The 24,344-nt window shown below is 40.4% G+C and overlaps 2 protein-coding genes across 2 annotated transcripts; both read left to right on the forward strand.

Moving 5' to 3' along the window:
- Positions 1–12,687: 12,687 nt before the first annotated feature.
- On the forward strand, positions 12,688–19,667 carry LOC109705576 (conserved oligomeric Golgi complex subunit 2-like). The gene is made up of 12 exons (XM_020226313.1): positions 12,688–13,281; positions 14,447–14,653; positions 15,141–15,477; positions 15,569–15,730; positions 16,111–16,210; positions 16,298–16,507; positions 16,601–16,715; positions 17,244–17,444; positions 17,652–17,753; positions 17,980–18,102; positions 18,185–18,319; positions 18,805–19,667. Exons 1-12 carry the CDS (start codon positions 12,793–12,795, stop codon positions 18,916–18,918), a joined length of 2,295 nt encoding a protein of 764 aa, XP_020081902.1. The 5' UTR covers positions 12,688–12,792; the 3' UTR covers positions 18,919–19,667.
- A 1,300-nt stretch (positions 19,668–20,967) lies between these two features.
- Positions 20,968–23,708, forward strand: LOC109705566 (transcription and mRNA export factor SUS1-like). The gene is made up of 5 exons (XM_020226301.1): positions 20,968–21,124; positions 21,340–21,430; positions 21,775–21,869; positions 22,742–22,818; positions 23,221–23,708. Coding segments are annotated over exons 1-5 (339 nt in total). The 5' UTR covers positions 20,968–21,122; the 3' UTR covers positions 23,295–23,708.
- The last annotated feature ends 636 nt before the right edge of the window (positions 23,709–24,344 follow it).

The following is a 24,344-nucleotide window of genomic DNA, read 5'->3' on the forward strand; positions in this document are numbered from 1 at the left end:
ACTTGGGTAGGATCAAAATCTTAAATAAAGAAGTCTATGCCCAACCTAGGCTGTGTTTTATTTACTCTATCTAAAGATTAAGTTTACAACTAGAATAGAGAAAAGAAGAAGCAACAGCAGATTTAAAGGCAAAAGTAGTGAAAAAAAAAATAGAAAGGAAGTTGTAGATGTAAGTTGATATCATTTTTTTTTTTGTTTTCTTACAATGAGAAGCAAGTGAAGGAAAAAATGACAATTAAATTCAAAGTTTTAGTATTAAGTAAAATCTAATCACGAAGATGGAGAACGAAAGAAGAGAAGGAACTAAAAATTCCAAACTAAAGATATATAGTCAGCTTAAATTTACATTTAAGCTTTACATTCAAATTTCTAAAAGAATGCGGTTTCATACATTAGAAGGAATGAGAAAGCAAAATTTTACAATTTTGCTGAAAATGAATTGAGGCCCTAATTGCCGCTGGTATTATTGGTCCTTTAGTACATTTACTCGAGACTGCAGAGTTTGACATTAAGAAGGAGACTGCAGAGTTTCCTCAACTTGAAAGCGCCATATTAATTGAAAGACTTTAAAGCAGGTCAAATGCGCTCAGTTTGGTTGATTTGGTTGCTGATTCTCAATTAGAGATATTGAGATCCTTCAGAACAATTATGTAAAAATCATCCAACTTCCTGTTACTTTGAAAGAATAAAGAAATAATCAAAATGAACCTCCTATCAGCTAACAACCACCATTCTATTAACTACCAATGTAAAAAAAAAGATGAACATCAATGTAGATGGAACTAACAAAGTTAAAACTAAACCAATATCAATGATGAAGTGATTAAGGTGGACACCAATCATAGAAGTTGAGTCAAATGATCATGGTCAAGTTTAGAATTGCAATTTAATTTTATACATTTACAGAATAAACTTGAGGTTTTAAAGAGAACCTTATCAAAATGAACCTCCTACCAGCTAACAACCACCATTCTATTAACTACCAATCTATCAATCATGCAGTTCTTCTAGTACTTGGATTTTACAGGTTCCAAATACTGATAGTACATTTGAAACTATAACCCTGACAATTTCGACCTCTTATTTCAGGAATGAACTCTAGCCTTTTATATGAAGATCTCAAATGCCATGAACCATGGGATAAGATCATATAAAAAGATGTCCTTAAAAAGCAAGAGTTAAAGATTCGACCGGAAATATCAAAACATATGACTTGTGTCTTCTCTACTCCCAAAATTCAAGCCAGGAGTAAAAGAGCCATATGAAGAAAATCAAAAGCAGATGATTTACACACTTGCCACAAAATTGTGTTTCGAAGGAATGACATATAGTCAGCTTAAATTTATATTTAAGATTTACATTAAAATTTCTGAAAGAAAATAAGATGTCGTATCGAGAGGTAGTTCATGCTATTTTTGGATCCATAAATAACTTCAAAAGGAGGCTGCATGGGCTATCTCAAATGCCACTTTCGGCGGTAACCATGATCAAATAAAGTATGGTTCTGCTGCTTAGGCTTGGTTTTTTTTATCTTTATGTTTTGCCTTTTGCTCAGCTTGAAAGCCCTATGCTTCTTATCTCTTTACCTTCTAACAAAATTATTTTCATGTAGATTTAATAAAAAACAGCTCCTTAAAATTCAATGGTTAAAATTTTTAATATCCATATCCTTTGACATTCCTAGTCACACCCTTCAACTAAAAAGAGACGGTACATGTAGATGATTAGTGTTGTATCGACTTTTCAAATTTTTTTGGTATTCATATATATATGCATTGTCAACAACATATTCACCCAATAATTCCATAATAATATTTTTTTTTCCCTTACATTACATTATAAAGACGGATAACAACACAATTAGTACGGAGAAACAACAGAAGAGAAGGCAAACAATGTAATGCAAATATAGACCATAAACCAACCTAAAAACATAGTGATTAGGTCGACAAAAACTACAAACAAAAGAACCTGACTAAGATAGCATTCACCGAGCCAGCGAGCCAGCGGAGAAGGTTAGATCTTATAATAACCGGGAGGAGCTTCCGGATCTTCCTCGGTTGTCGCCGTTGTTTCTACATCACCCAATATTGCCACTTCGGCAGTTGATTCTACATCCATCGGACCAACGTTAGGGTGATTAATCAAGGCGTGACACCTAGCAATACCATCCTTATTTTCCTTCAATTCGGCAGCAATTTGTTTTTTTTCCTCAATTAAAATATTATAGGTCTTCTTAAGAAGATCAAAGTCCAAGTTAAGCATCTCATACTCATCACGAAGTTCTGTATGCTCATCATAATTACGTTTGTATAACTCCTTGTAACTTATCTTTTCATCATAATTAATATCCTTAACTTCAAAGCCAAGTTCGTCACGGAGCCTCTTGATAGCAATCCACGCAACGTCCTCCTCAGATTGTTCAGAGTCCGGAAAGAACCAACCCCAACATATAATTATTTCCATAAATCGGCTACCCCTAGGAACCTCCACATCAACAAAAGAACGGAGCTTTCCGTTTGTGTCACGCCCCAAGCCCGATTCTTTTGGCCGATTCGAGAGCGTCGAACAGACGCCGAACGGACAGAGCCTCCCCTGTCAGCCTAAGGCTTAACAACAAGTATCAATAGGGTATAAAGTTTGCATAAGCGGAAGCATACACAATGGCTTGCACGAGGGCAAGAAATAGCCAAAGGTGAAAGTAAATAACTAAACTTAGGAAATCAATTACAATTAATGCATCATTTCTTTTTACATCTCATTTCTCCCAAAAGATAACTTTTGACCTTTAAAATAAATATTCTTTACATCATTCATTTAAACATGTCCATGATACTAAAATCATCAAATACAAAAGATGATATATCAAAGGGTATGCAACTATGAAATAGAATATCTCGGGCGGTCTCTACCTAGGGCGCGATGCCCTTACCGCGGTCGTCTGCCGGCTCGCTCGGTCCCTGCTCTGTGGAAATAGGGGTGTGAGAACTCAACAAAGTTCCTAGTGGGTTCGGCAACCAACCACGCCGACTATCCCACTAGGTCTAATCAGGCATAATAGAATAGAAGAAAGAAAGTAACCAACTAACAAATGCAACTAATATGCCTGAACAATATAAAATGCGATGCTCGATATAATGCACATGATGAATGCAGGATCACAATTACTTTACTCAATCTCTTGGCTAACCCGTAGGTTTCGCCCTCAACGAACTCACCAACCCAAAATCCTATGTAACCGGGAAGATACCCACTACAACCCGATAGGACCGTCCTCTGGGGAGATACCTGCTACGACCCAGTGATGTCGACTCCGGAGCATATCGCCCGAGGGGGAGCTACCACCCTCGAGCAAGGACTAAAGGTGAGTACGATCAATCCTACATTGAGGATTCCAAGTTCAATCCATTCCTTAACTTTAAGGAAGACCATGCTCAAATGACCCCGAACTCTAAGGTTGAAATGTCATATAGTCTCAATCATTCTTTTCTTTGCATTCCTTACTATCACTAGGGTTATATACATTACTAAGTTTTGTACTCATGCCACACTTGTTTTCTATGTGCTATCTTGTTCTCATACCAAATATCACACTTGTTTTTTAAGTGTTCTAGACTCATCAATGTCACTTACCAGATCTATGTCCATGTGTCACTTTTGTTCACTGACCCTTCTAGATTCTTATCACTTGTCATGCATAAATAAGGTTTACAATTCTCACATTCTTACCAATATTTCATACGAAACTAAATTCACAATCATGCAATAAAGCTCACAATTAACCCTACTATGCAATATGCTCAATATATACATATATGTTCAAACATGACACTTTAGACATAAAGGGATTTTTGAGGTCCTTGGAATGCACCACCCACCTCGAGTGGTCGCGTGGGTGTAGAATATGGCGACTCCCGAACTTTACGAAAGCCGATACCGCGACCTACAACCAAAATAGTGCCACTTTAGGCCCTTTTGTACACGAACCATACTTAAACATTTTCGTTACGTCGAACGGAGTTGTCCAATGTATCGAGGACACCCCCAATTAGGTTTCTATAAGGTCAATTCGCCTTAGAAACACTCGGGGGCAAAAGCCCCAAATTTGGTGCCCTAACTAAACCCATTGCTAAACCCTAGGTTTTGATCTCTAAAACAAGTAAAAGAGAGCTTGTTTAATCTCTAGAAGCTTATTTAAAACCATCCCAACCATCTCTAGGGCTTAAAATGCAAATCCTAGAAATCCCCCATTAGAGCACCATGAAGAAAACTTAGGTTTCATGGTGTTCAAAGCTCTACTACTCTTCTAAAGCCTCTAAAGAGACCAAAACTCCAAAATCTAAGGTTAATCTCCAAACCCTAGAGCTCTACATACTAAAAACTTACCTTGGCCCAAGTTCTAGCAAGCTCCTTCTTGTTGGAGAGCTCCTAGACCCACCAAATCCACCAAAAATCCCTCCTCAAGCTTCTTCTTCTTCTTCAAGCCCTAGATGAGTTCTAGAGAGAGAGAGAGGAGAGGAAATGAGAGGAGTGGTGTTTGGGGTGTTTGCTGTGAAAAGGGGAGGGGGATGGGGCCATATAAGGTGTTGTGACAATTGCATTTAAGCCCCCGCACTTTATCTCCAGTGCACTGCTCAAACTGGCATTTTTCGCAGTGAGGGACCGGTCTCCCCGACCTGGGACCGGTCCCCGAGAGCTCCTCCTGCGGACTGCGCAGGCTACGCGTGATGCAACCGGTCTCCCTTGATGGGACCGGTCTCTGGGGGACCGGTCTGTCCTCGCAGGGACCGGTTCCCGAGAGCTGATTTTTCAGGACTTAGCCGATTTCTCGGCCATCTCGCTGCCTACGCGTTCGGGAACCGGTCTCTCCCACCAGGGACCGGTCCTCGAGAGCACAAAACCTGCAGTTTGCAGATTTTGATTTCCAAAGCTCTCGAAGGTCCCCAGAAATGCACTTTTGCATTATTCGACGCTTTCGGCCTCTCCGAAGTGTACCAATCTCGCACTTTGGTCAATTTGACCAAGGTTCGAATTTAATTACCGAGGTTTCGGTACGTTACACTCTGCGACCACAGTAGTTCCATATCTGGGAGGAGGTAACGAAAATTTTCCGCAGATTTTGCAAAGTAAATGGCGAAAGTTGATGTCGATATAAACAGTTGATGCCATTTACTCAAAAAAAGAAAAAAGAAAAAAGCAAAAAAGAAAAAAGAGAGTTAAGCACTATTTAAGTTAACAAACTAACAATTTTACCCTCAACTATCCTTGAGGGCCGCATATACGTACACGTGGTTTTAATTTTTTTTTATTTAGAATATAATTTTCAATTTTACAGCCTATGATACATATATATTTTTTAAATTTTCTATTAATTATGTGATGTAGCACATTTATTATATTAATTAAAAATATATAAAGTTTCTAATTAAAGCAAAATCATAAATACAAAAATATAAAAACAAACGCATGTAGATATAGGTCTTTTGAGAATACGCCTCAGAATCATATTTTTATGACTTCTTTTCTAACTTAATTTCATATAAATATGAGCATATATGCATTATGACTTACTGGATGTCTGAAGGAATGCAACACCAAACAGGAGATCAAGTAAGGTAGTAGATCGTTGATGGCCCCCTGAGAAAAAATAACAAAATTATATGTAATATATTAATATTTTTCATGTAACCACAAACATATCTAAAATCAAAGAAAATATGAGCACATAGGTATTAGGTCTTACCGGAGATCTGAAGGAATGCAACACCAAACAGTAGATTAATCAATGTAGTGGATCACTGATGGATTCCTGAAGAAAAATAACAAAGCATCAAATAACAAAACATAAAAAAAAAAGTACATCTATACATCTGTACATAGTTTGTACTTCTGTACATAATAATATAATAAAATAAAAATATAGAGTATCCACCATCTACCACCTACCATTGATAAAAGATTGTTGGAAAATATGTTGGGATAAAGCAAATGCCAATGTTATTATATAGGCATATCCATCTTCTCCTTCAACGGATTGTAAGGACTGATATTTGGACAGTGTAGCTAAACTCTCCATTGACGATGTTTTTGTGTGTAATTTAATTACATAAGCACTCGTCAAGTTTCAGGAGAAAAAGAGTTAAAAGGAGAAGTTACGCGATAAATTCTAATCACTTAAGTGAATAGTAACTCCGGTTTTCCGGAGGAGCCAGGGAGTAGAGTTGGCTTTCGGCGCGTATCGGACTCCGTTCATAGCGATCCAATAGCTCGTTTTGAACAGTTCAGCTATTCTGGAACCAATGGCACTGATGGATTTTAGATTTGATGCACAGTTTTCCAGAAAAAGGAGTTTTATCGAAAAGAGGGCTTTCGCTCTTTGCTGTTCTTGCATTATAAAGCTCCTCGTGCTCTGTGCTTGTGACCTAGGGTTGGGTGAGAGATGTTTCTGGTACCTGCTGGTGGTAGGGAATTCAAATTCGAATTTGAATTAAAGGTTTTTGGGTTTCCACCTAGGCCTATGTGTGATATTTGGATTAGTTTGAGAGAGGACGGGTTTTGTCGCGAATTCGTGACCAAACAGGGTGAAACAAAATTGTGGATTTGATGTCTCTGTCATGCTGAACGCACTGGCATGATCCGTTCGGAAATCCGACGGACGGATCGCTAGATATAAGACGTTTTCCAAGGTGAGGTTGAAGCAGCATTTTTGTATCTCGTGCGAAATCCCCTATATTTTATGTATCGAATCGCGCGAGATCGATCGTTGAGGTGCTTGTGTGTATAATACACGTAAGGGCAGGGACTGGACTAAAATAATTAGCTGCGGGGGGACTTTTCTGCGAAAGTGCACATGGTATATAATGTGCATCTAGGGTTTCTATGCACGAAACCCTAGATCCATCCGACCCAGCTCCCCAGCTATGCCCTAGCCATCATCTGCAGGTCCATGCCCTAGCCATGCTCGCGCCCCGGCCGCCGGCAGGCTTCCCCGGCCGCTAGATAAAGCCGAGTTTGCTCTTCTTCCACCATCCTGTCCACTTAGCCTCCACCATCTCTGTCCGAGAGAAACCCTGAGGGATCTACACCCTTGAGCGCCTTTCCCTAGCCTTGACCGGACCTCCGGCGATGTAACACACTGGACCTTTGCAAATTGCGAGGTTCGAGTGTTTGGATGTATTTTGAGCTTTTCCCCACTTGGTGGAGGGTTGTAGAATGTTTTCCGACCTAAAACGTTCGAAAACTGGAATTCTGGATATGTCCTGAGAGTTTTTACTCTCGGGGACCGGTCCCTGGGAGGAGAGAGCGGTCCCCCAGTGAACAGTGTTGCGGCAGCCTTGAGGCAACCGGTCCTGTGCGGGGAGAGACTGGTTCCGGAACGTTGGTTTTTCGGGTTCGCAGCGAGAGACCGGTCCCTGCTGGGGAGAGACCGGTCCCTCTGGGCGAAAATTGCCCAGACCGGTCCCTCTGGGCGAAAATTGCCCAGACCGGTCCCTCTGGGCGAAAATTGCCCAGACCGGGCTGATGCAATATTGGATTTTTGAGGGGCCTCTAGGGATTTTGTTGTAATAGAGGGTCTATATGACCCCTCCACTCTCTCCTCTCCCCATTTCTCTTCTCTCAACCCTCTCTACACCCTTGATAGAGAAGAAGAAGAAGAAGGAGAAGGAGAGGAAGGAGAGAAGGAGAAGAAGTTTGGAGCTACTAGTGGACTTGGAGCATCTTCCCCACCCTCTCACCTTCCTTGGGCTTGGACTTGGAGCTTGCAAGGGGGGAGATCTTCATCCTTGGAGCTTGGATTGGAGCTTCTAAGGAGGTTTGTTGCTCTTTTCTTCCTCTAGACCTTGATTGGAGGATTTTTAGTAGATGGAACCCTAGAAATGAAATTTAGGGTTGATTTTGGGGCTTTTTGATCTAGGGCTTTTGGGGCTAGATTGATTGGATTATATCCTTCCTTGGGCTTGGATTGGAAGGGTTCTAGCTCTCTTTTGGAGCTTTGGAAGAGATTTCTCCTCTTGAGGTGAATTTTGGCCCTTTTTGCTTCTAGGTTAATGTTTGATCTCTTGGTTGGTCGTAATGCTCTCGTATCTCTTCGCTGATCGCTTTTAGGGTATTTTGAGGCTCGTGGACAACTCCGTTCGGCGAATGGAAGGAGCACGCGACGGTTCGGTGGGTTTGACCTAGCCACACAATGAGAAATTCTCATTTGTGCTTAATTAAGTATCGTTAAATGAACAAGCATGCATATTCTTGTTATATGTATTTATTGTGAATTTTAGAATGCTTAAAAGGCCTATGTTATGTATGATGAAATTTTGGACCTCTATGTAGTAGAGAGTAGCTTGGTAGGCCTATAGTTGCTCTTAGCATTCTATATGAGACGTGGTTCCATGCTCCTATAGTGTAAATGAGATTGGATTCATGCATTTAAACCTAAGTTTATTTGGGACATGAAAGTTGACAAAATTGCCATATAGAGCTATCGAACTAGAATGTATGTGAATTGGAGAGCTAATGTCATCAAGCGGCATTGAGCTCGGGACATGTGTGAACCTAGTGGTTAGAGCCATTGAGGGATTGGGTATATGTTGAACATTAGATTGTCTAAGTGTCATCAAGGGGCACTAGGCGTAATGAATGTTGGAACCTCATCTTGTGACTTAGACTAGATCTTCGGGATGCTAGTTATGATACCATGTTAGAGACATGAGGATTGGACACTTGAGACTTGGACTACGCTTGCTTGCCATTTGTGCTAATTCGCACATGCTTGTGAGGGTTGCTCCCTACAAGCCGGCACTCCGGAGCTAGCCTACGCGACTTATGTTCGCTCGTGCGGTATTGAGAAGCCTACGGGGTCGAGTGGGACAGACACATTCCAAGAGCAGGGATGTTGGGCTACCACAGGGACTTAGGCGGCACAAGCTGGACTACCTTTGGTAGATCCTCAATTGGAAATGGAAACCGACACGGTGTTGAGAATGGTTAATCACTACTAGATAGGTTTAGTAGTTGAATTACATTTATATGCTTTTAGCATAGTGTTGAGACATGTAGTATACTTGATAGTCTCCTTTTGCATTAAAGCATACTTGGTTGCCATGACAGAACTTATGCATAATTTATTCATAAAGGTTAATGACTTACTCTTTTGATATCGTAGATGTACATCACCATGACATCGTTTATACTTGAGTTTCGTAATTTAGCATTTTAATTATGCCTTTATATTGCAGTCATTATTGCTACTATTATTGTACTTACCCTTTTATTTTGGGGCCTAGTGGTGCATAGAGTTGAGGTCAGTAATTGCCCACTGGGAACTATAAATTATAGTTCTCACGCCCTTTTTTTCTCGATGTTTTTCAGAGCCTTCCACGCAGGGAGAGGCCAGGGATCGCAGAAAGGGTATCGCCTCGGGCTAGCGCGCTTACCGAGGGATCGTTCGATAGGTGGTCTACCTCTCGTGTCTTCTTTTTGTGAGAGGTTGAGAGTTGTACCCGTATATGTATAGAGACCACCATTTTTGTACTAGAGACGGTTATTGTACTACTTATGGTTATCTTTGTTTGACTAGCTTTATTTCTTTACTTTGGTGTAGATGTTAGAACTTTACTTGCTCTGATATCATTAGTTGCTAGTTATTTCGCTTTTTCTATTTGTCCTATTACTTATTTTTACTTCCGCTTTTATTCTAGACGCCTTATATGTGTAGACATATGGCAGGTCTGGGCACGCTACTGGGAGGGCCTCAGCCGGTCCCGGGGCGTGACAGGCGACCCCCCTGACGATCGCCGCCGTCCCTCGAGCGCCACCACCGCTGCCTTGGCAGGATGCGGCCAACCTGGGCAGATCTGGCCACGTCTGCTTGATCTCTCTCTCCTCGCGCAGCCGCTACTCGGGATTGGCCGTGCCGCCCTCCTAGGCCTCCGGCGATCCCTCGCCGCCGGCGCCACCGTTATCGTGGGCCCCCGGCCGTCGCCTGGACTTTTTTGCGGCCACCTGGTGCTGGATCGAGCCGAACTTGGGCCGCACAGTTTCTGCACGTCGCCGCTGCCTACTGTAGGTCGGGACGCCCTTCCCCGAGGCGCCAACGACTTCCGCTGCCGGCCTCTGCAGCCCAGAGTGCCGCCACCGCGTTGTAGCCCCCGTGCAGGCTCCCTGGTCGAGCTCGGCCTGTGCGGGCAGGGGTCATTCCTGCGCCGCCATCGCCACCTTCCACCGCCTGCCAGCATGAGCGCCGGCTCCGCCTGGCCGGCCGCACTCATCCACCGCTGGCTACCCCGTCGCCAGAGCTCCCTGTCAGCCGGGCTTAGACCAAGCTCTTCTCAGGTATGTGCGGCTAGGGCATCATTGCCCACCGCCACGGCGGTCTCCCGTCGCCTGCCGACGCGCGCACTGACCTCCCAGCACCGGCCACACCTGCCTGCCGCCGGTTATTCCGCCTCTCGGCCGCCGCCGGCCGTGCCCGAGCTCCCCATGGTCTGGTAAGCATTAGTGTACCTGTTCTGTGCACTGTTGCGAGGTTGTTTGCACTGTTCTAGTTATCCGAGGCAACCCCGATGCCTTCGGAGGTGAGCACGGTGATTGTTGTTCAGTGCTAATCATAGTGCTCACCTCAGTTGGAGTCAACGAGCCTCGGATTACAGAATTTGAGACGTTTTAGTTTCAGCGCACAATTTTCGCAATTTTCGCTGAACTTCGCATCGCTCGCGCGCTCTCCACAGTGGCCGGTAGTGCTCCGAAGTGTGAGCATGGCCTCTGGCACATCGAGACCTATCAACGGCGGTCTCGGCCTAGCTTTTATACCCTCGATTTATGTTGTTGGGTTGTAAAATCACGATAATCGCATAAAATGATGCGATTTTGTGTAGTCTTAGGGGCTTATATGCAATTGTACTTTTAGTGGCTGCTGTTGGTAGTGTGTGCGGGCTGTGGGTGACCTCTGGACTGATTGTCCAAGGTCCCAGGCCTTTGCGGAAATCAGAAAGTGATTTTCGGTGCGTTTTTCGGTGAAATCCGTCGACGGAATGCTGTTTAAGTTCAGAATTCTTCTTACGGTGCCTCGTGAGTAATTGTGGTGTTGCGGAGCCTTGTTGGGTGGTCACCTGCATCGTTTCGAGGGTTTGGAAATAACGGGTGAGCGACGGTGGGTTCCGGTGTCGAAATTGACACTTCCGGAAACCCGAATCGGAACGATTATCCGACGATAATCGTTTCACGACGAATTAATGTTTTTCCTGCCAAGTCACACTAAAATAGGTGTTTAGTGGCAGCGGGCGACTCTTATCCTGAGTCGGTGTGTCCCGTGACTGTTCGTAGGTCTCGGCAGAGTCCCGGTGCGGTTTTCGGGACTTCCGATGTATTCGGTAATCGGTTTTGGGAAACCGATTCCCGTGGGGCCATGAGTGGGGATTGTGAGTAGCGTTACATGTTAGTGGGTTAGATTCTAACCCGGTGGACCTTTCGTAGGCTCGGTCGTTCCGTCTTCACAGTCGAGAGATCAGTTCCATAGCTGTACAGGTGGGTACTTCGATCCGAAGTCGGTACAGTGGTGCACGCTCGGTGATATCTTCTTACCCTTGCTCTTGTTACTACCCTACGCATATATATATATATATATATATATATATATATATATATATATATATATATATATTATGTTGGCCGAGCTTATCAACTCATCCACTGAGTCAACCAATCCATTTTTAAAAAAACAAAATTTATTAAATTAAAAATATAGAATTTTGTTTTTGGCCCTTGAACTATTTGTTTTTTAGTACACTTTCAACTTTACCTTATCAGTACAAAGAGTTATGCTATTCTTGCCGATTCAACTCGGACAAATTGGTTCGTCGAATCGACAAATTTACCTTTTTTCCAGTAAAATTTCTTCAAATTTATTTCTTTTAATAACTACTTGTAGTTTACGATGTGGTTTAGGACCATTACAGAGCATATAAGATTTGGATGCATTAATATTTTGTCCAGTATATATAAAAATAAAAGTGTGCGCGTAAATCTCAGATTGGGATGATAAAATCTAACCCGATTTGGAATTCGAAACCCGACCCGATCCGATCATAAAGTCTGGCTCAGCAAATCGGGTTCGTACAAAATCCAGGACTAGAAACTTTACTGTAAAACTCGGGCAAAATAAGGTCCATTTACCAAAATCTCTAATATTAAGTTATGTAACCGAAGTAAATACGTACAACACGATATTTTAGATTAGTTTATGCCAAAATTATACAAAATACCTCTACAAATTTTAGTGCTAATTTCGTATTCATAGAGCGTGGATTCGAATTTTGACTTATTAGTTTTCTTTGAAGTTACGTAAAAAATCGGGTCCGATTGGGTTCGGATTCGAATGTGCGATTCTAAACCATGTTCGGATTTGAAATCCTAATCCTGGTTGGGTTCGGATCAGAAACTTGGAATGTATGCGTGCGAGTGCACACGTGGCTCGCACACGCGCGCACAAGCCCACCGTATTTGGTAGCCCGAGTAGGCCCAAAACTATTTTGGGCCTAACTACGGGCCCAAACATTTACTCCTTGGCCCAGTGTACATGGTCTACGGAATAGTTGGCGGATAAACCAGCTTATTCCACACTTTTATTCCGCTTCCTTATCCTGCTCCGCAGGTATAAATTAACTCCACCATTTCGACTCTTCCTTTACCTTGGATCTGAAGCCCCTCCGCCGTTGAAGTCGAAGTAAACTCCTCCCTCCTCTCTCTCTCTCTCTCTCTCTCTCTCTCTCTTCGCCTTGGAGATCCGAAACCCTAGCCATGGCGGATCTCGTGGCCTCGCCCCTACGGCCTCCTCCTCCGCCGCTGCCGCCGCACCCGCCCACCGCGACGGACCTCTTCGGCGACCCGATCGAGTCCCACCCGCCGTGGTTCAAGGCCGAGGCCTTCCTCCGGCCTGACTTCTCCCCGGAGTCCTACGTCGCCGAGCTCCGCTCCTTCGTCCCCCTCGAGAGCCTCGCCGCCGAGCTCCGCGCCCACGCCGACGCCCTACAGGCCGAGCTCGTCGACCTCATCAACCGCGACTACGCCGACTTCGTCAGCCTCAGCACCCGCCTTGTCGACGTCGACGCCGCCGCCGCCCGCATGCGCGCCCCGCTCGCCGAGTTCCGCGGCAAGGTCGCGGCCTTCCGCGCCGCCGTCGACGCCGTCCTCGCCGACCTCCGCGGCGGGCTACGGCGCCGCGCCGAGGCCGCCGCCGCTCGCGAGGTCCTCGAGCTGCTCCTCGATACCTTCCATGTCGTCTCCAAGGTGCGATCTCATTAAACTCTAGCTGAATCGCGTTGTGCATATTCGTTTGCATTTTTACTGATCTGGATATGTTTTACGTCTATTCAGTTGTTAGAGACCAATTGGAAATGTTTATAATTTGAATTGTAGATTGTACGCGAGGGCTTGAATGTATTAGATCTAGTGATATCTGAGGGAAGTATGAGGTAGAAGAATCTGCGAATTGGACCAAAGACTTATCGTTGCAGGTGTAAGAAGGAATGCAAATGGAATCAGATAGTGCTATGAGAAAATAATGAAGTTACAGTGAAGGGGAGGATGAGTTGTTTGGGAACATCAAAATGAGATAGTGCGGCTTATTCCTATTGGAGAGATCCTTACGAAATGAAGTCAAATGAGTGTGCCAGGAGAGGTAGAGGAAGTGTTTAGTACTTTATTGACTTTTTCACTACTTATGTAACGAGTACCTAACTGTATTTTAATCAGATCACATATGCGTCCACTTGCCTGGTCTGCACTATGAACTAATTGGTTTGAGATATTTCTACTTTCTAGATGGTTGATCGACTGAACACTCCAGTTACCCAATTACAGTGCTTCATGATATTTAGTGTGTAGACAGACGGAGTGTTGAGGACGATAAGTTGGGGTCAACAGGTGTTCTGATGTTCTCCTTCAGTTATATACTTTGTTTAGCACGTTCGTTTCATTAAAGATTGTATATATCCTACTAACTCTATCAGGGACATGGGCAAATGAGAGGCGTACTCTTTCAGTCTTACATACGAGAATCGATATTCCAAACATAGTAATCGAGAGTTGTGAGTGTTTAGTATTGGATGTCCTTCACTTGAAAAGAAGAAGAAGATAAAGGAGGTTGAGTTGAATCAAGTATTAAGGTGGAGAAACTAATAATGGGACCAAAGATAGAAAACAAAGTGCTTTATCTGCTCACTTGACATTCTATTCTCTCTGATAATCATATCCGCAGTGCTATTTACAATATTAAGATTTTACTGTCATATTCAGTTTAGTATACTAAGTTATGTTATCTTTTCCATGCATCTTGAATTAGAAAGCACTGTCTTCTGAATGAATTTCAGTTTTAAGGTTTTATTTCTTTTTGATATTATCTCTATAATATAAATGTTAATTGTGTGACAACAAGGTTTCCCCCTATGTCCAGGTTGAGAAACTCATTAAGGAATTGCCTAGTACACCTTCTGATTTTTCCACAGCTGACTTAAATTCGGCATCAAAGGGCTCCGTAAGCAACGATGGTGTGCTGCAGAATGTGGAAAGTGGGACAAATATTAGAGAAACCCAAAGCATTCTTTTGGAAAGAATTGCTAGTGAAATGAACCGGCTGAAATTCTACATCAGTCATTCACAGGTCTATTTCTCCCCACAGAGAACTTTCAATTTTGATGCATTCATCAACTTTGTCATTTTATATTAGTTGCAGTATGTCCTTCTCCATCGAATAAATATTGGGTGTTGTCTTGTTTATAATATCCTTTTTTGTGCACTTAAACTATGGAAGAATATACTGAGAAATGAAGAACCACAATAAAGGACCACCATTCCAGACACTTCAGTTTGCAATTTCTATGAGGCACTTTATATTAACTCTGAAACTGATGAGGAACTTCTTAGAGTGGTTTGGTTTCTTGACTATATCAGTTGTGTTCCTTTTGATTTATTGTTCTACATTATCGATGCAACTAGTTCGATTCAACTTTTTCCCACAAATGAAACTGAGCCGACACCCAGACAAGTTTGTGTGTAACTAGCAGTTGTCCTCCTCTCCTTAATCCAGTGAATTGTATGGGAACTTGTCCTTTTAATCCTTATTTCTGTTTTCCATTATGGCAGTACAGAACCTTCCCTTCATCGAGAACATGGAGAAGAGGATCCAAAGTGCTACACTATCACTGGATAGTAGCTTAGGTAGTTGTTTTGTGGATGGCCTAGAACATCGTGATGCAAATGCAATATACAACTGCTTGCGCGCATATGCGGCCATTGATAACACCTCAGCTGCTGAGGAGCTTTTTCGTACAACCATTGTGTCACCATTGATTCAGAAGATTATTCCCGCTAGCCCTACACCGGTGGTTACTGGGGTTTCTTCTGATTTACTTGAGGAGGATTATCAGAAAATAAAGCAATCCGTTGAGAAGGATTGCAAATTTTTGTTGGAAATATCTTCGTTGGGTAATTTGGACAATTCCAGAAACTTTCTCGCTTCACTCATTTTCAGAGTGCTCTTTTCTTTATCATCTAATTCAGCTTTTGTGATTTTCAGCAAACTCAGGATTACATGTTTTTGATTTCCTTGCCAACTCAATACTTAAAGAGGTCCTCTTGGCGATTCAAAAGGGGAAACCTGGGGCATTCTCTCCTGGAAGACCCACAGAATTTCTAAAGAACTACAAATCAAGCCTGGCCTTTCTTGATTTTCTGGAAGGTATTACTTTGTGCTCATTAGCAAATGTTTCCTATCCTGCATCCTTATGTTTGTTTAGTATTTGAATAAGTTTTCAATATCCGTTTTTGTGAGGGGAATTATTGTGGTATGACTACATCTGCTTCAAATTTTTATTTGCTCTCTCACTCTAGGTATGATGGGTGTATTGATATACACTCATGTGCATACAGATATCTAACTCAATATGCTGGTTGCAAAATCAGGAGTACAAAAAGACTGTTATCAATGTAGTGACTTAATATTTATGCACTGCTTTATGTTACACATGTCTGTCTACATTCCAAAACCGTTTTTTGGCTGCATCACTGCCACGGTTTACATGATGAAGTCTTATTTAATCACAATATTTCCTTCCCAAGGTTACTGTCCATCTAAATCTGCTGTAACGAGATTCCGGTCTGAGGCTGTTTACACAGACTTTATAAGGCAATGGAATGTTGGGGTCTATTTTTCACTTAGGTACATCGTTCACCTTGTATCTATGCTTCCAGTTTCATTGAAGAAATCTTATTGATCAAGTCATATGGAGCAATTCAATTGCATCAGATTTCAGGAAATTGCTGGAGGTCTCGATTCTGCTCTTAGTGGCAATATTGTGCCTGTTGAGATCCATGGCAATGAAGAGAACACCCAAACATTGATGTTAAAACAAAGCGGTAAACTAATGGAAAGCTTGCGGTTGTGCTGGAGTGATGATATTCTCGTCTTTTCTCACTGTGATAAGTTTCTCCGTTTGTCTTTGCAGCTTATTTCAAGGTCAGCCTACTGATATATGGTAGCTATATTTTCCTTTCTTGATTTCTCTAGCAATAGGGTGTGCTTTCTTATGTACTGGTAGTGTGAAAGCAGGTACTCAACTTGGATTTCTTCTGGCCTGGCTGCTCGCAAAGCTCGTGGTGGGAGTGCAAACTCTGCCCCAGATGCTGAATGGGCTGTATCTGCACCTGTAGAAGATTTGATTTTTGTATGATAATTTCTATTATCCTACTTCCTAAATTGAGTTGCTAGCAGTTATTGTCCTTCAGAATGTGCTTAAAGCATGCACTACCATTTTGATTTAGCACCAAAATTTTCGCTGTTAAAGTAGGATAGTGAATGAAACGATTCAATTATGAAGATGACTTATTTCTCTGATATTGATTATCTGTCAAGACAGTTTTCTTTTACCAGTCAGGGAGAAATAATAATTTGCTGCATATTGTAAATTTGTAATAATATGTAATTGTAATGTCTTATTTCTTTTATCGTGAATTATTTATGTTAGTAGTGTCTCTTCTCTTGCCTCTTTATAAATGGAGTTTGAGCGTAATATTTTAATGTTATCTTTGTAGATCACATTCAATTGTTTCCTGCTATCTTGTTTCTATTGTTGTCCCATGAATGGCACATGTCATTTGTTAGAAACAACTACAATCCCTAATTACACAATGTGTATTGGTTCAGGAATCACTATCCTTTAGAATGCGCATAAATACTGTGCTTTTGTTCACAGGTGATGCATGATGTACGTATCCTGGCTAGTGAGCTTTCTGGTGACTACCTTGGTCATGTACTGCAGCTACTTGATTCTTGCTCAGCTGAAGTACGAGATCTTGTGAAGCAAAGCATTCTGCAAGCTGGAAAATCTTTAGAGGAGTTGTTACCTTCAATAATGGAAGTGATGATTGAGGTCATAGTTGAGAAGTCTGTTGAGGTAAGCAATATAAGTAATTGCAACTCCTGTGTGCATGCGCATTCATGCATGCTTCGTCTGTCAAATTCTGACTCTCTTTTAACAATGTCTATCAATGCTCATTTGACCTTGATTTTTCATTTTCTTTGTCTTTTCTCCCTTTTTTTTTTTTCCTTTTTTGAGAAACCATTGGAATGTTTGATTAATCAATTCCTCATTTAATCATAGGACTTGAGGCAGCTGAAAGGTATAACAGCAACATATAGGATGACTAATAAGCTTCCTGTAAGGCATTCGCCATACGTGTCAGGGATTCTCCGGCCTCTGAAGGTGAATTGTTTCTCCTTTATGAAGAATTATTATTTGATCTTATTAGGTAGTTAATATGTGACTCTGCAGTAAGGTACCCTTTTTAATTCGCAATCCAGATTTAGTGATTAATGAATTTAATCATTTCCTTGGGAAATGATGCTCTTGTGTCACTTTAATATTCCATTCTTTATTGCCTTACACTTGGTGGTCGATGGCCCTAAGATACTCTTCGTGCTTTGTATAGGTGTTTCTCGATGGAGAACGTGTTTCGTATTTAACAAAAGAAGCTACAAATGATTTACTCCGTGGTGCAACAGAGAGGATAACAAGCCGCTACTATGAAATGGCATCAGATCTAGTCAATGTGGTAAGTTAGAAGTTCCTTTATTCTTGGTTAAAAATGCTTTAAGATTATAGCTTCTCATTTTCTACTTTTTTTCTTCTTTTAGGCAAAGAAAACAGAGTCTTCATTGCTGAGGTTAAGGCAAGGTGCGCAACGGCGAGTAGGTGCAAGTTCCGACGCCTCTGACAACAATATATCTGATACTGAGAAGATTTGTATGCAGTTATTCCTTGATATTCAGGTAAAATTCAAACTATAAGACTGCAATTCTTAATTGATATTTTGGATGCATTGAAAATTTTTGATCGATTGAATTTCTATTTAATTAAGCATGAAAGATTCATTTGCATTATTGCATTGCTGTTCTGTCTAATTAAGCATGAAACATTCATTTGCATTGTGTCATTTTTAAGGGGATAAATGTCTTGACACTTCTTGAGCAAGTACATTTCTGCAAAGAAAGCGCTGAATTCTTAATATTTGAAATTCGCATCCTTACCCTCATGTAGTAGTCAATGGGGGTAGAATGTATGTTTTAACATATCAGGAGGGAACATTAAATCACAATCGATTATGGGGCTGCAGCATTTGGCCTTTAGAATTACGTCACCCCATGTGGTGCAACTTTATGATTCGTCTTGGTTCATCGAATGTGCTCATTGAAAATGTAGCAGTGACATGTCAAGCTAGTGTTTATCCTTTTTCCTTTTTCTTATTTTGTGTCAGGAATATGGGCGCAACCTCGCGGCAATTGGGATCAGAGCCGCCGATATTCCGGCCTACCGTTCCTTGTGGCAGTGTGTGGCTCCTGAAGACAAGCAAGCGAACATTGTTTTCTGAAACCACCCCCAAATGAGTGATATTTAGAACTTTCGCCTCACCGATCCTCCCCTAAATTTTCCTGCCCCATCTCTTTTATAGTTTGCCGCGCTCTTCGCCCATGCCGCATATGTATACAGACACCCCATACAGGTAAAAATGCGCAAGTACCTGATGCATTTATTGATTCTTTGTTCTCGAAGAAACTATTCCATTTTCAATGAAGCAGAGGCGATTAGCAATCCCGCCATTATGACGGAAAAAGTGTCTTTCATAGTTCTCTTCAACTAAACACGTTTTGGCTGACTCTGTTGTATACTGTAGAGCTGCTCGGTTTGATGTGCTTATTTGAAACCCTAGTCAATTAAAGATTATTAAATATTCGTCGTCGAGCTTTGTGGTTGTTGGGTTGTATTGTGTACTAAATGCTGAACGGATTAAAATCTCTTATGTCTTTTGTGTGAGATGTATCCGTGTGTCTGTTCAAGGGCTTGTGGTGAACTGGTAATTAGTTGATTACCAGCACAAAAATACTTGCAGCTTAAAAGCTCAGGCCTCGTAATTCGCTTTTTTCAGAAAAAAGAGAATGGTGGGTACGATCTTCAACTAGAGACCGTTCTATCCACCGTCCATGCGTCTTTGAGATTTGTGTTATTCTAATGGATGGAACCTTTGTTTGCACTTTGTTCCGTTTGAGATTGTGAGTAGATTGTGAGTATATTTTATGTGACATCAGAAAGAACGAGTGGAAAATATTCGGTTTGTTTTTATATATATTATTATGTTTTGTATATCATAATGGATTAGTTATGATATAAATGGTTAAGGTGAGAAGCAGATTTTTATATTATTTGCTTCAATTCTATTGTTTTAAGTATTTAGTTTCATATGATTTCTGTTTTTGGGGGGCTAAATTAACATATTTTTTAAGAACATTTTTTTGAAAAAAAATTTAACCTGCTGAATATGTAAATTAAAAAAATGAACATGCCTCTCTTTTCCTCGTTTTCGGACTCCCATTTTTTTTTTTTTCCTTGCAAATCAATTATATTTTTTGAATTACTTTCATTTTACACCGGAAATTTTTTTTTTATAAAAGGTATATTTCCGAAAACTCTTCTTAACAGGTTTACTGCGAGGACTTTTTTCAAATATAATTCTGTAAAATTTCGTATTTGCCAAACTAATCCTGTGAAATTTTTATTTGTAAAACTAACCTTCCTCTCGCCACGTGGGCGCCACGTCAGGAATTCCTCAAAAAATGGTAAATTGTTCACCGTCTGTGATATTTGTTGTGAAGGCGGTGAATGGTTTCACCGTCTTCCATTTATCGTCTTTAGTACAAATTCCTACTCTGCGCAAATCTTTCCAAGTTCATAATATGGTGTTCTTGATAAGACGGTGAATCGTTTCCCGTCTTCTCGAGGGCACAGAAACGACGGACTTGAGAGGGCGGAAAGAAAAATTTTGCACTAAAGACGGTGAATGGTTCATCGTCTTCTAAAGGCGGTGAACTATTCACCGCTTTTACAACAAAAATTATAAAGACGGTGAATGATTCCCCGTCTTTTTGAGGAATCCCTGACGTGGCGCCCACGTGGCGAAAGGAGGGTTAGTTTTACAAATAAAAATTTCACAAAATTAGTTTGGCAAATACGAAATTTTACAGGGTTATTTTCGAAAAAAGTTCTTACTGCGAACCCCGTAGTTTGGCATTTTATATTTTATGGCAAAGATTATTAACATCTCTTAAAAAACATATATATTTATAACTAATTTTTGGGAGTAGATACGAGTAAGATCTGCTCATTTAGTTCAACACTTTCATAATTTATAGAGATCATATATTAATAACTTAATATCTTTGCAATCGGTGGTTTGTATTCAAAGTTTTAGGTTTGAATTTTAGTTAATTCATATTTCTAGCTTAATTTATTTTTAAATAAAATAAATAAATCGAATAGTCTGCTACTTATCTCTAAAAAAAAAAAAAAAAAAAAAAAAAAAAAAAAAAAAAAACTTAATATCTTTGCCAAAAATAAAAAATAAAAAAAAATTTATGGACAATGCATCTCACTATTGCTTTGACCATAGTATTGCTCCTCCATTAACAAGGTTCCTTCCATATATAATTGTAGAAACCCTGTGGGGTGTGAAAGGAGAACTAAGGAGAGCATAGGAAAAAGGAATTCCTATAGCGAGAAGAAAAGAAAAAAAAAAAAACGATGTGAGCTAAATCTAAATCTCTGTACCTCTCTCTATCTGTATCTCTTTTTTTTTTTGGTAAAAATTGGATTTTGATTCTCCTCGCCCTCTAATTTCGCCCCAAAATTGTTCTCTTTTTCCCCCAGTTTCGACGTTTTTTCTCCCTAAACTTCTGATATTTTAATCTATTTGCACGAAATTGATCAGTTTTTTGCTCTAATTTCGCGTCCGAACCAGGAGGGCTTCGATCAATCGGCCGCCGACCCCCGACGCGGAGGAGGATCCGCCGCAGAAGGAGCTTTCCCTTCGCGAGATCATCAACATCAAGGTAACAATTTAGACCCTTCTCTCTCTCTTTTTTTTGTTCTTTATTTTGGGAATCCAATGGAGGATTTCGCCTCGTGAGTTTTGGTAAAGTTAGGGTTTTGATGCATGGGAAGGTGAGGGGAAGTGGAAAGGTACGAGCTTTGGGTCTACTGGGTCTTACTGTTTTCTCTCATTATAATTATTTTTTTCCTGAATTGGGAATCGATGGGGGGATTTCGCCATGGTGGGTTTTAGTAAAGTTGGGGTTTTGATGGATGGGGAGGTGAGGGGAAGTGGAAAAGACTGAGCTTTAATGAAGTGTTTTCTTATTTTTATTTATTGATTGTTTATTTTCTTTGTTTGAAGTTGATTGAGAGTGGGGAGAAGGAGAAGCTGATGGAGCTTCTGAGAGAGAGGCTCATAGAGTGTGGATGGAGGGATGAGATGAAAGCCCTTTGCAGGTTTAATCATCTTGTGATTTTTCTTTTTTTATTTATTTATTTATTTTGGTTACATTGTTATCTTTGCTTATATTCCTTTTACTGATACAACTTCTAGTTAGCTTGAATCAGTTTGAAATTCTACTTGTAATCTCTTGAAGTTGTGTTTGTGTAACTCAACCTATGCAAGATGTTTCATCTTTCATGTAACAATGATCATCAGAGTATCCAACATCCAAGAGTTAGTAAAAACGAAAAATTTGATACCACCAAGAAAATTGTGAATCGAGTTCGTCCCATTGCCGTAATGTTGGTTAAAAGAAAATGCCATTCTTTGTTGATAAATTGTTTGTTAATTGGTTGAATGAACTTTTCTGTTGATCGTCTGTCTGACATGGGGATCGCTGTACCTGATCGGCAGTTGCGTCTCGCTTTCTTGCATGTGCTTAGTTGCGCTACTTCATCTTTCCACTTTCCTTGTTTTCGATATTGGTTGTGACACACCAAATTAACAAATAATCCCATATCAGATAGCTAAGGGCTTGGGCTATAGCATTTTGGGTCATTGGATTGTACTTAATAAGTTATATGGTATAGGGTACCCAATTAATGGAGCTGTGAGCTCAGGGATGGGTGACCCTCTAGGAAGCGGAATGTGACATTGGTTCTCTAATATTTTGGGTCATTGTGTGCATTGCGCCGTTTTGCAAGTGACTCTTTCACTAGTTTTTATCAAATTAACGCATAACACATCAACCTCAATTGATCCTCTGCGAAGTCATTTCGCTTACTGAAGGAACTTGTTTGTTTTCTTTTTGGCGGAGGGAGTTATTTATGTCATCAGTTGCTTACATTTTTTTTGTCCCCTCCCTCTTTGTTCTTCCAATTCGTAGGGCTTATGCTAGAAAGAAAGGGAGAAAAAATGTCACGGTCGACGATCTTGTTCAGGTCATCACCCCAGAAGGCAGAGGTGAGCATTTCTCTGTGCATGTTTCAATTTTTCTTATTCCACTGGAATGGCACTTCGAAATTTAGGAAAATATATCTGTTCTGCCCTTTAGGAAAATCTTTTTATTCACAAAGTCATGCACCAAAGTGAAACCATTTCTACGGAAAAAACAGGTTTTTTTTTTCTTTACTAATTGTTGTCCACTTGTAGAATTATCATACTCTTAAATTGCCAAGCTTACACAATATTTGAAGAGCTAGTACTCTTGTTTCTTACTAATATTGATCCAAGTCGAGAATAAAACTTCAATGATGCTAATATTTATATCATTTTCTGGTATATTTCTATAACTTTATCAGTGTATCCAATACCCTGAAATTTCTTATTTCTTATTGGTGTCGAACATTTACTTGTATGATGCAGCATCAGTGCCCGATTCAGTAAAGGCGGAACTATTGCAGCGCATCCGTTCTTTTCTCGTGTCAGCTTCCCTGTGACAGATCTGAGATTCTAAATAGCGAAAGCAAAATAGCGAACGATGGTCGGAGGAAAGCGGTGCTCATATCAGAAGTTCTATGTCAGAAGCATTCTCACAAACCAACTCCACGAATTACAGAACTGAGCTCTACATGCAGCTTTCTGATACTGAGAACAGCAACAGCCCTCACTGTCATCCAATTGCCTGTGAGATCTGTGTATTCATAATCATGAAAAATTATTAACTCTATATATATATATATGCATCTGTTTTAATAATAAAGAATTATGCCTTTTCCTATATCTGCCCTTAGGTAACTTATTCCTATGGTTCTCAAACTATTGTGTGGGTTTTATTTTAGTTCTCAAACTATAATTTGTTGCTGTTATATCGACAAACCGTTTTTGTGAGGAATAAAAGGGTGAGATTTAAAAATACAATAAATTAAACTTTTGAGGATTGAAGTGCAACATAGGCAAGAGAGTTTGAGGACCATTAATGTAATTTATACCCTTCTGTTTAAGTGCAAATATATGTTTCAATTTCTGTTTTACTTCTTTGATGATCATTTTCACAGGATGTGCATTGGCTTCTAATATTGATGATAATAATTTTGCCTCAGAAGTTGTTTAATCAGTTTATGCCATGGGAGGAAAGGTGGAAAAAGTAGGTGTTTGTAATTTTATATAACTAATAAATGTGCCTAATGGGTAGTTGTATTTGATATCACCAATATATTCCAAAGAAAGTAAAAGTTTTTTTTTTTTAAAAAAGAGTAAATTTGACCATTCAAGTAACAGAGCTAAGGCATTTATGCAGAACCCCTATATTGCCTTTTATGTTTTGGCTCCATTACATTCCAATTTGGGTGAAATTGCACCAGCTCCCAAACATTTTGCTCCTCAAATTTTGAGTTTTGAGTATACATCAAACTTATAAAAGATATTATTTGAGTCTTTATCTTACCTGTGTGTCTGATACATCTGTCCATTCATCAAAGTTACAACCTTTTCTTTATTTAGATGTTTGATATTGTACGCAAGTAATAATTTATCCTCTAAAAAAAAGA

The sequence above is a fragment of the Ananas comosus genome, unplaced genomic scaffold (assembly GCF_001540865.1).
Source record: "Ananas comosus cultivar F153 unplaced genomic scaffold, ASM154086v1, whole genome shotgun sequence".
Lineage (NCBI taxonomy): Eukaryota > Viridiplantae > Streptophyta > Magnoliopsida > Poales > Bromeliaceae > Ananas > Ananas comosus.

Coding starts and splice junctions, on each gene's coding strand:
- LOC109705566 (XM_020226301.1), top strand. Junction 21,431..21,774: donor GCGAGATCATCAACATCAAG/GTAACAATTTAG, acceptor CTTTGTTTGAAG/TTGATTGAGAGTGGGGAGAA. Junction 21,870..22,741: donor GAGATGAAAGCCCTTTGCAG/GTTTAATCATCT, acceptor TCCAATTCGTAG/GGCTTATGCTAGAAAGAAAG.
- LOC109705576 (XM_020226313.1), top strand. CDS start 12,793: ATGGCGGATCTCGTGGCCTCGCCCCTACGGCCTCCTCCTCCGCCGCTG. Junction 15,478..15,568: donor GTTGGAAATATCTTCGTTGG/GTAATTTGGACA, acceptor TGTGATTTTCAG/CAAACTCAGGATTACATGTT. Junction 15,731..16,110: donor CTTTCTTGATTTTCTGGAAG/GTATTACTTTGT, acceptor TTCCTTCCCAAG/GTTACTGTCCATCTAAATCT.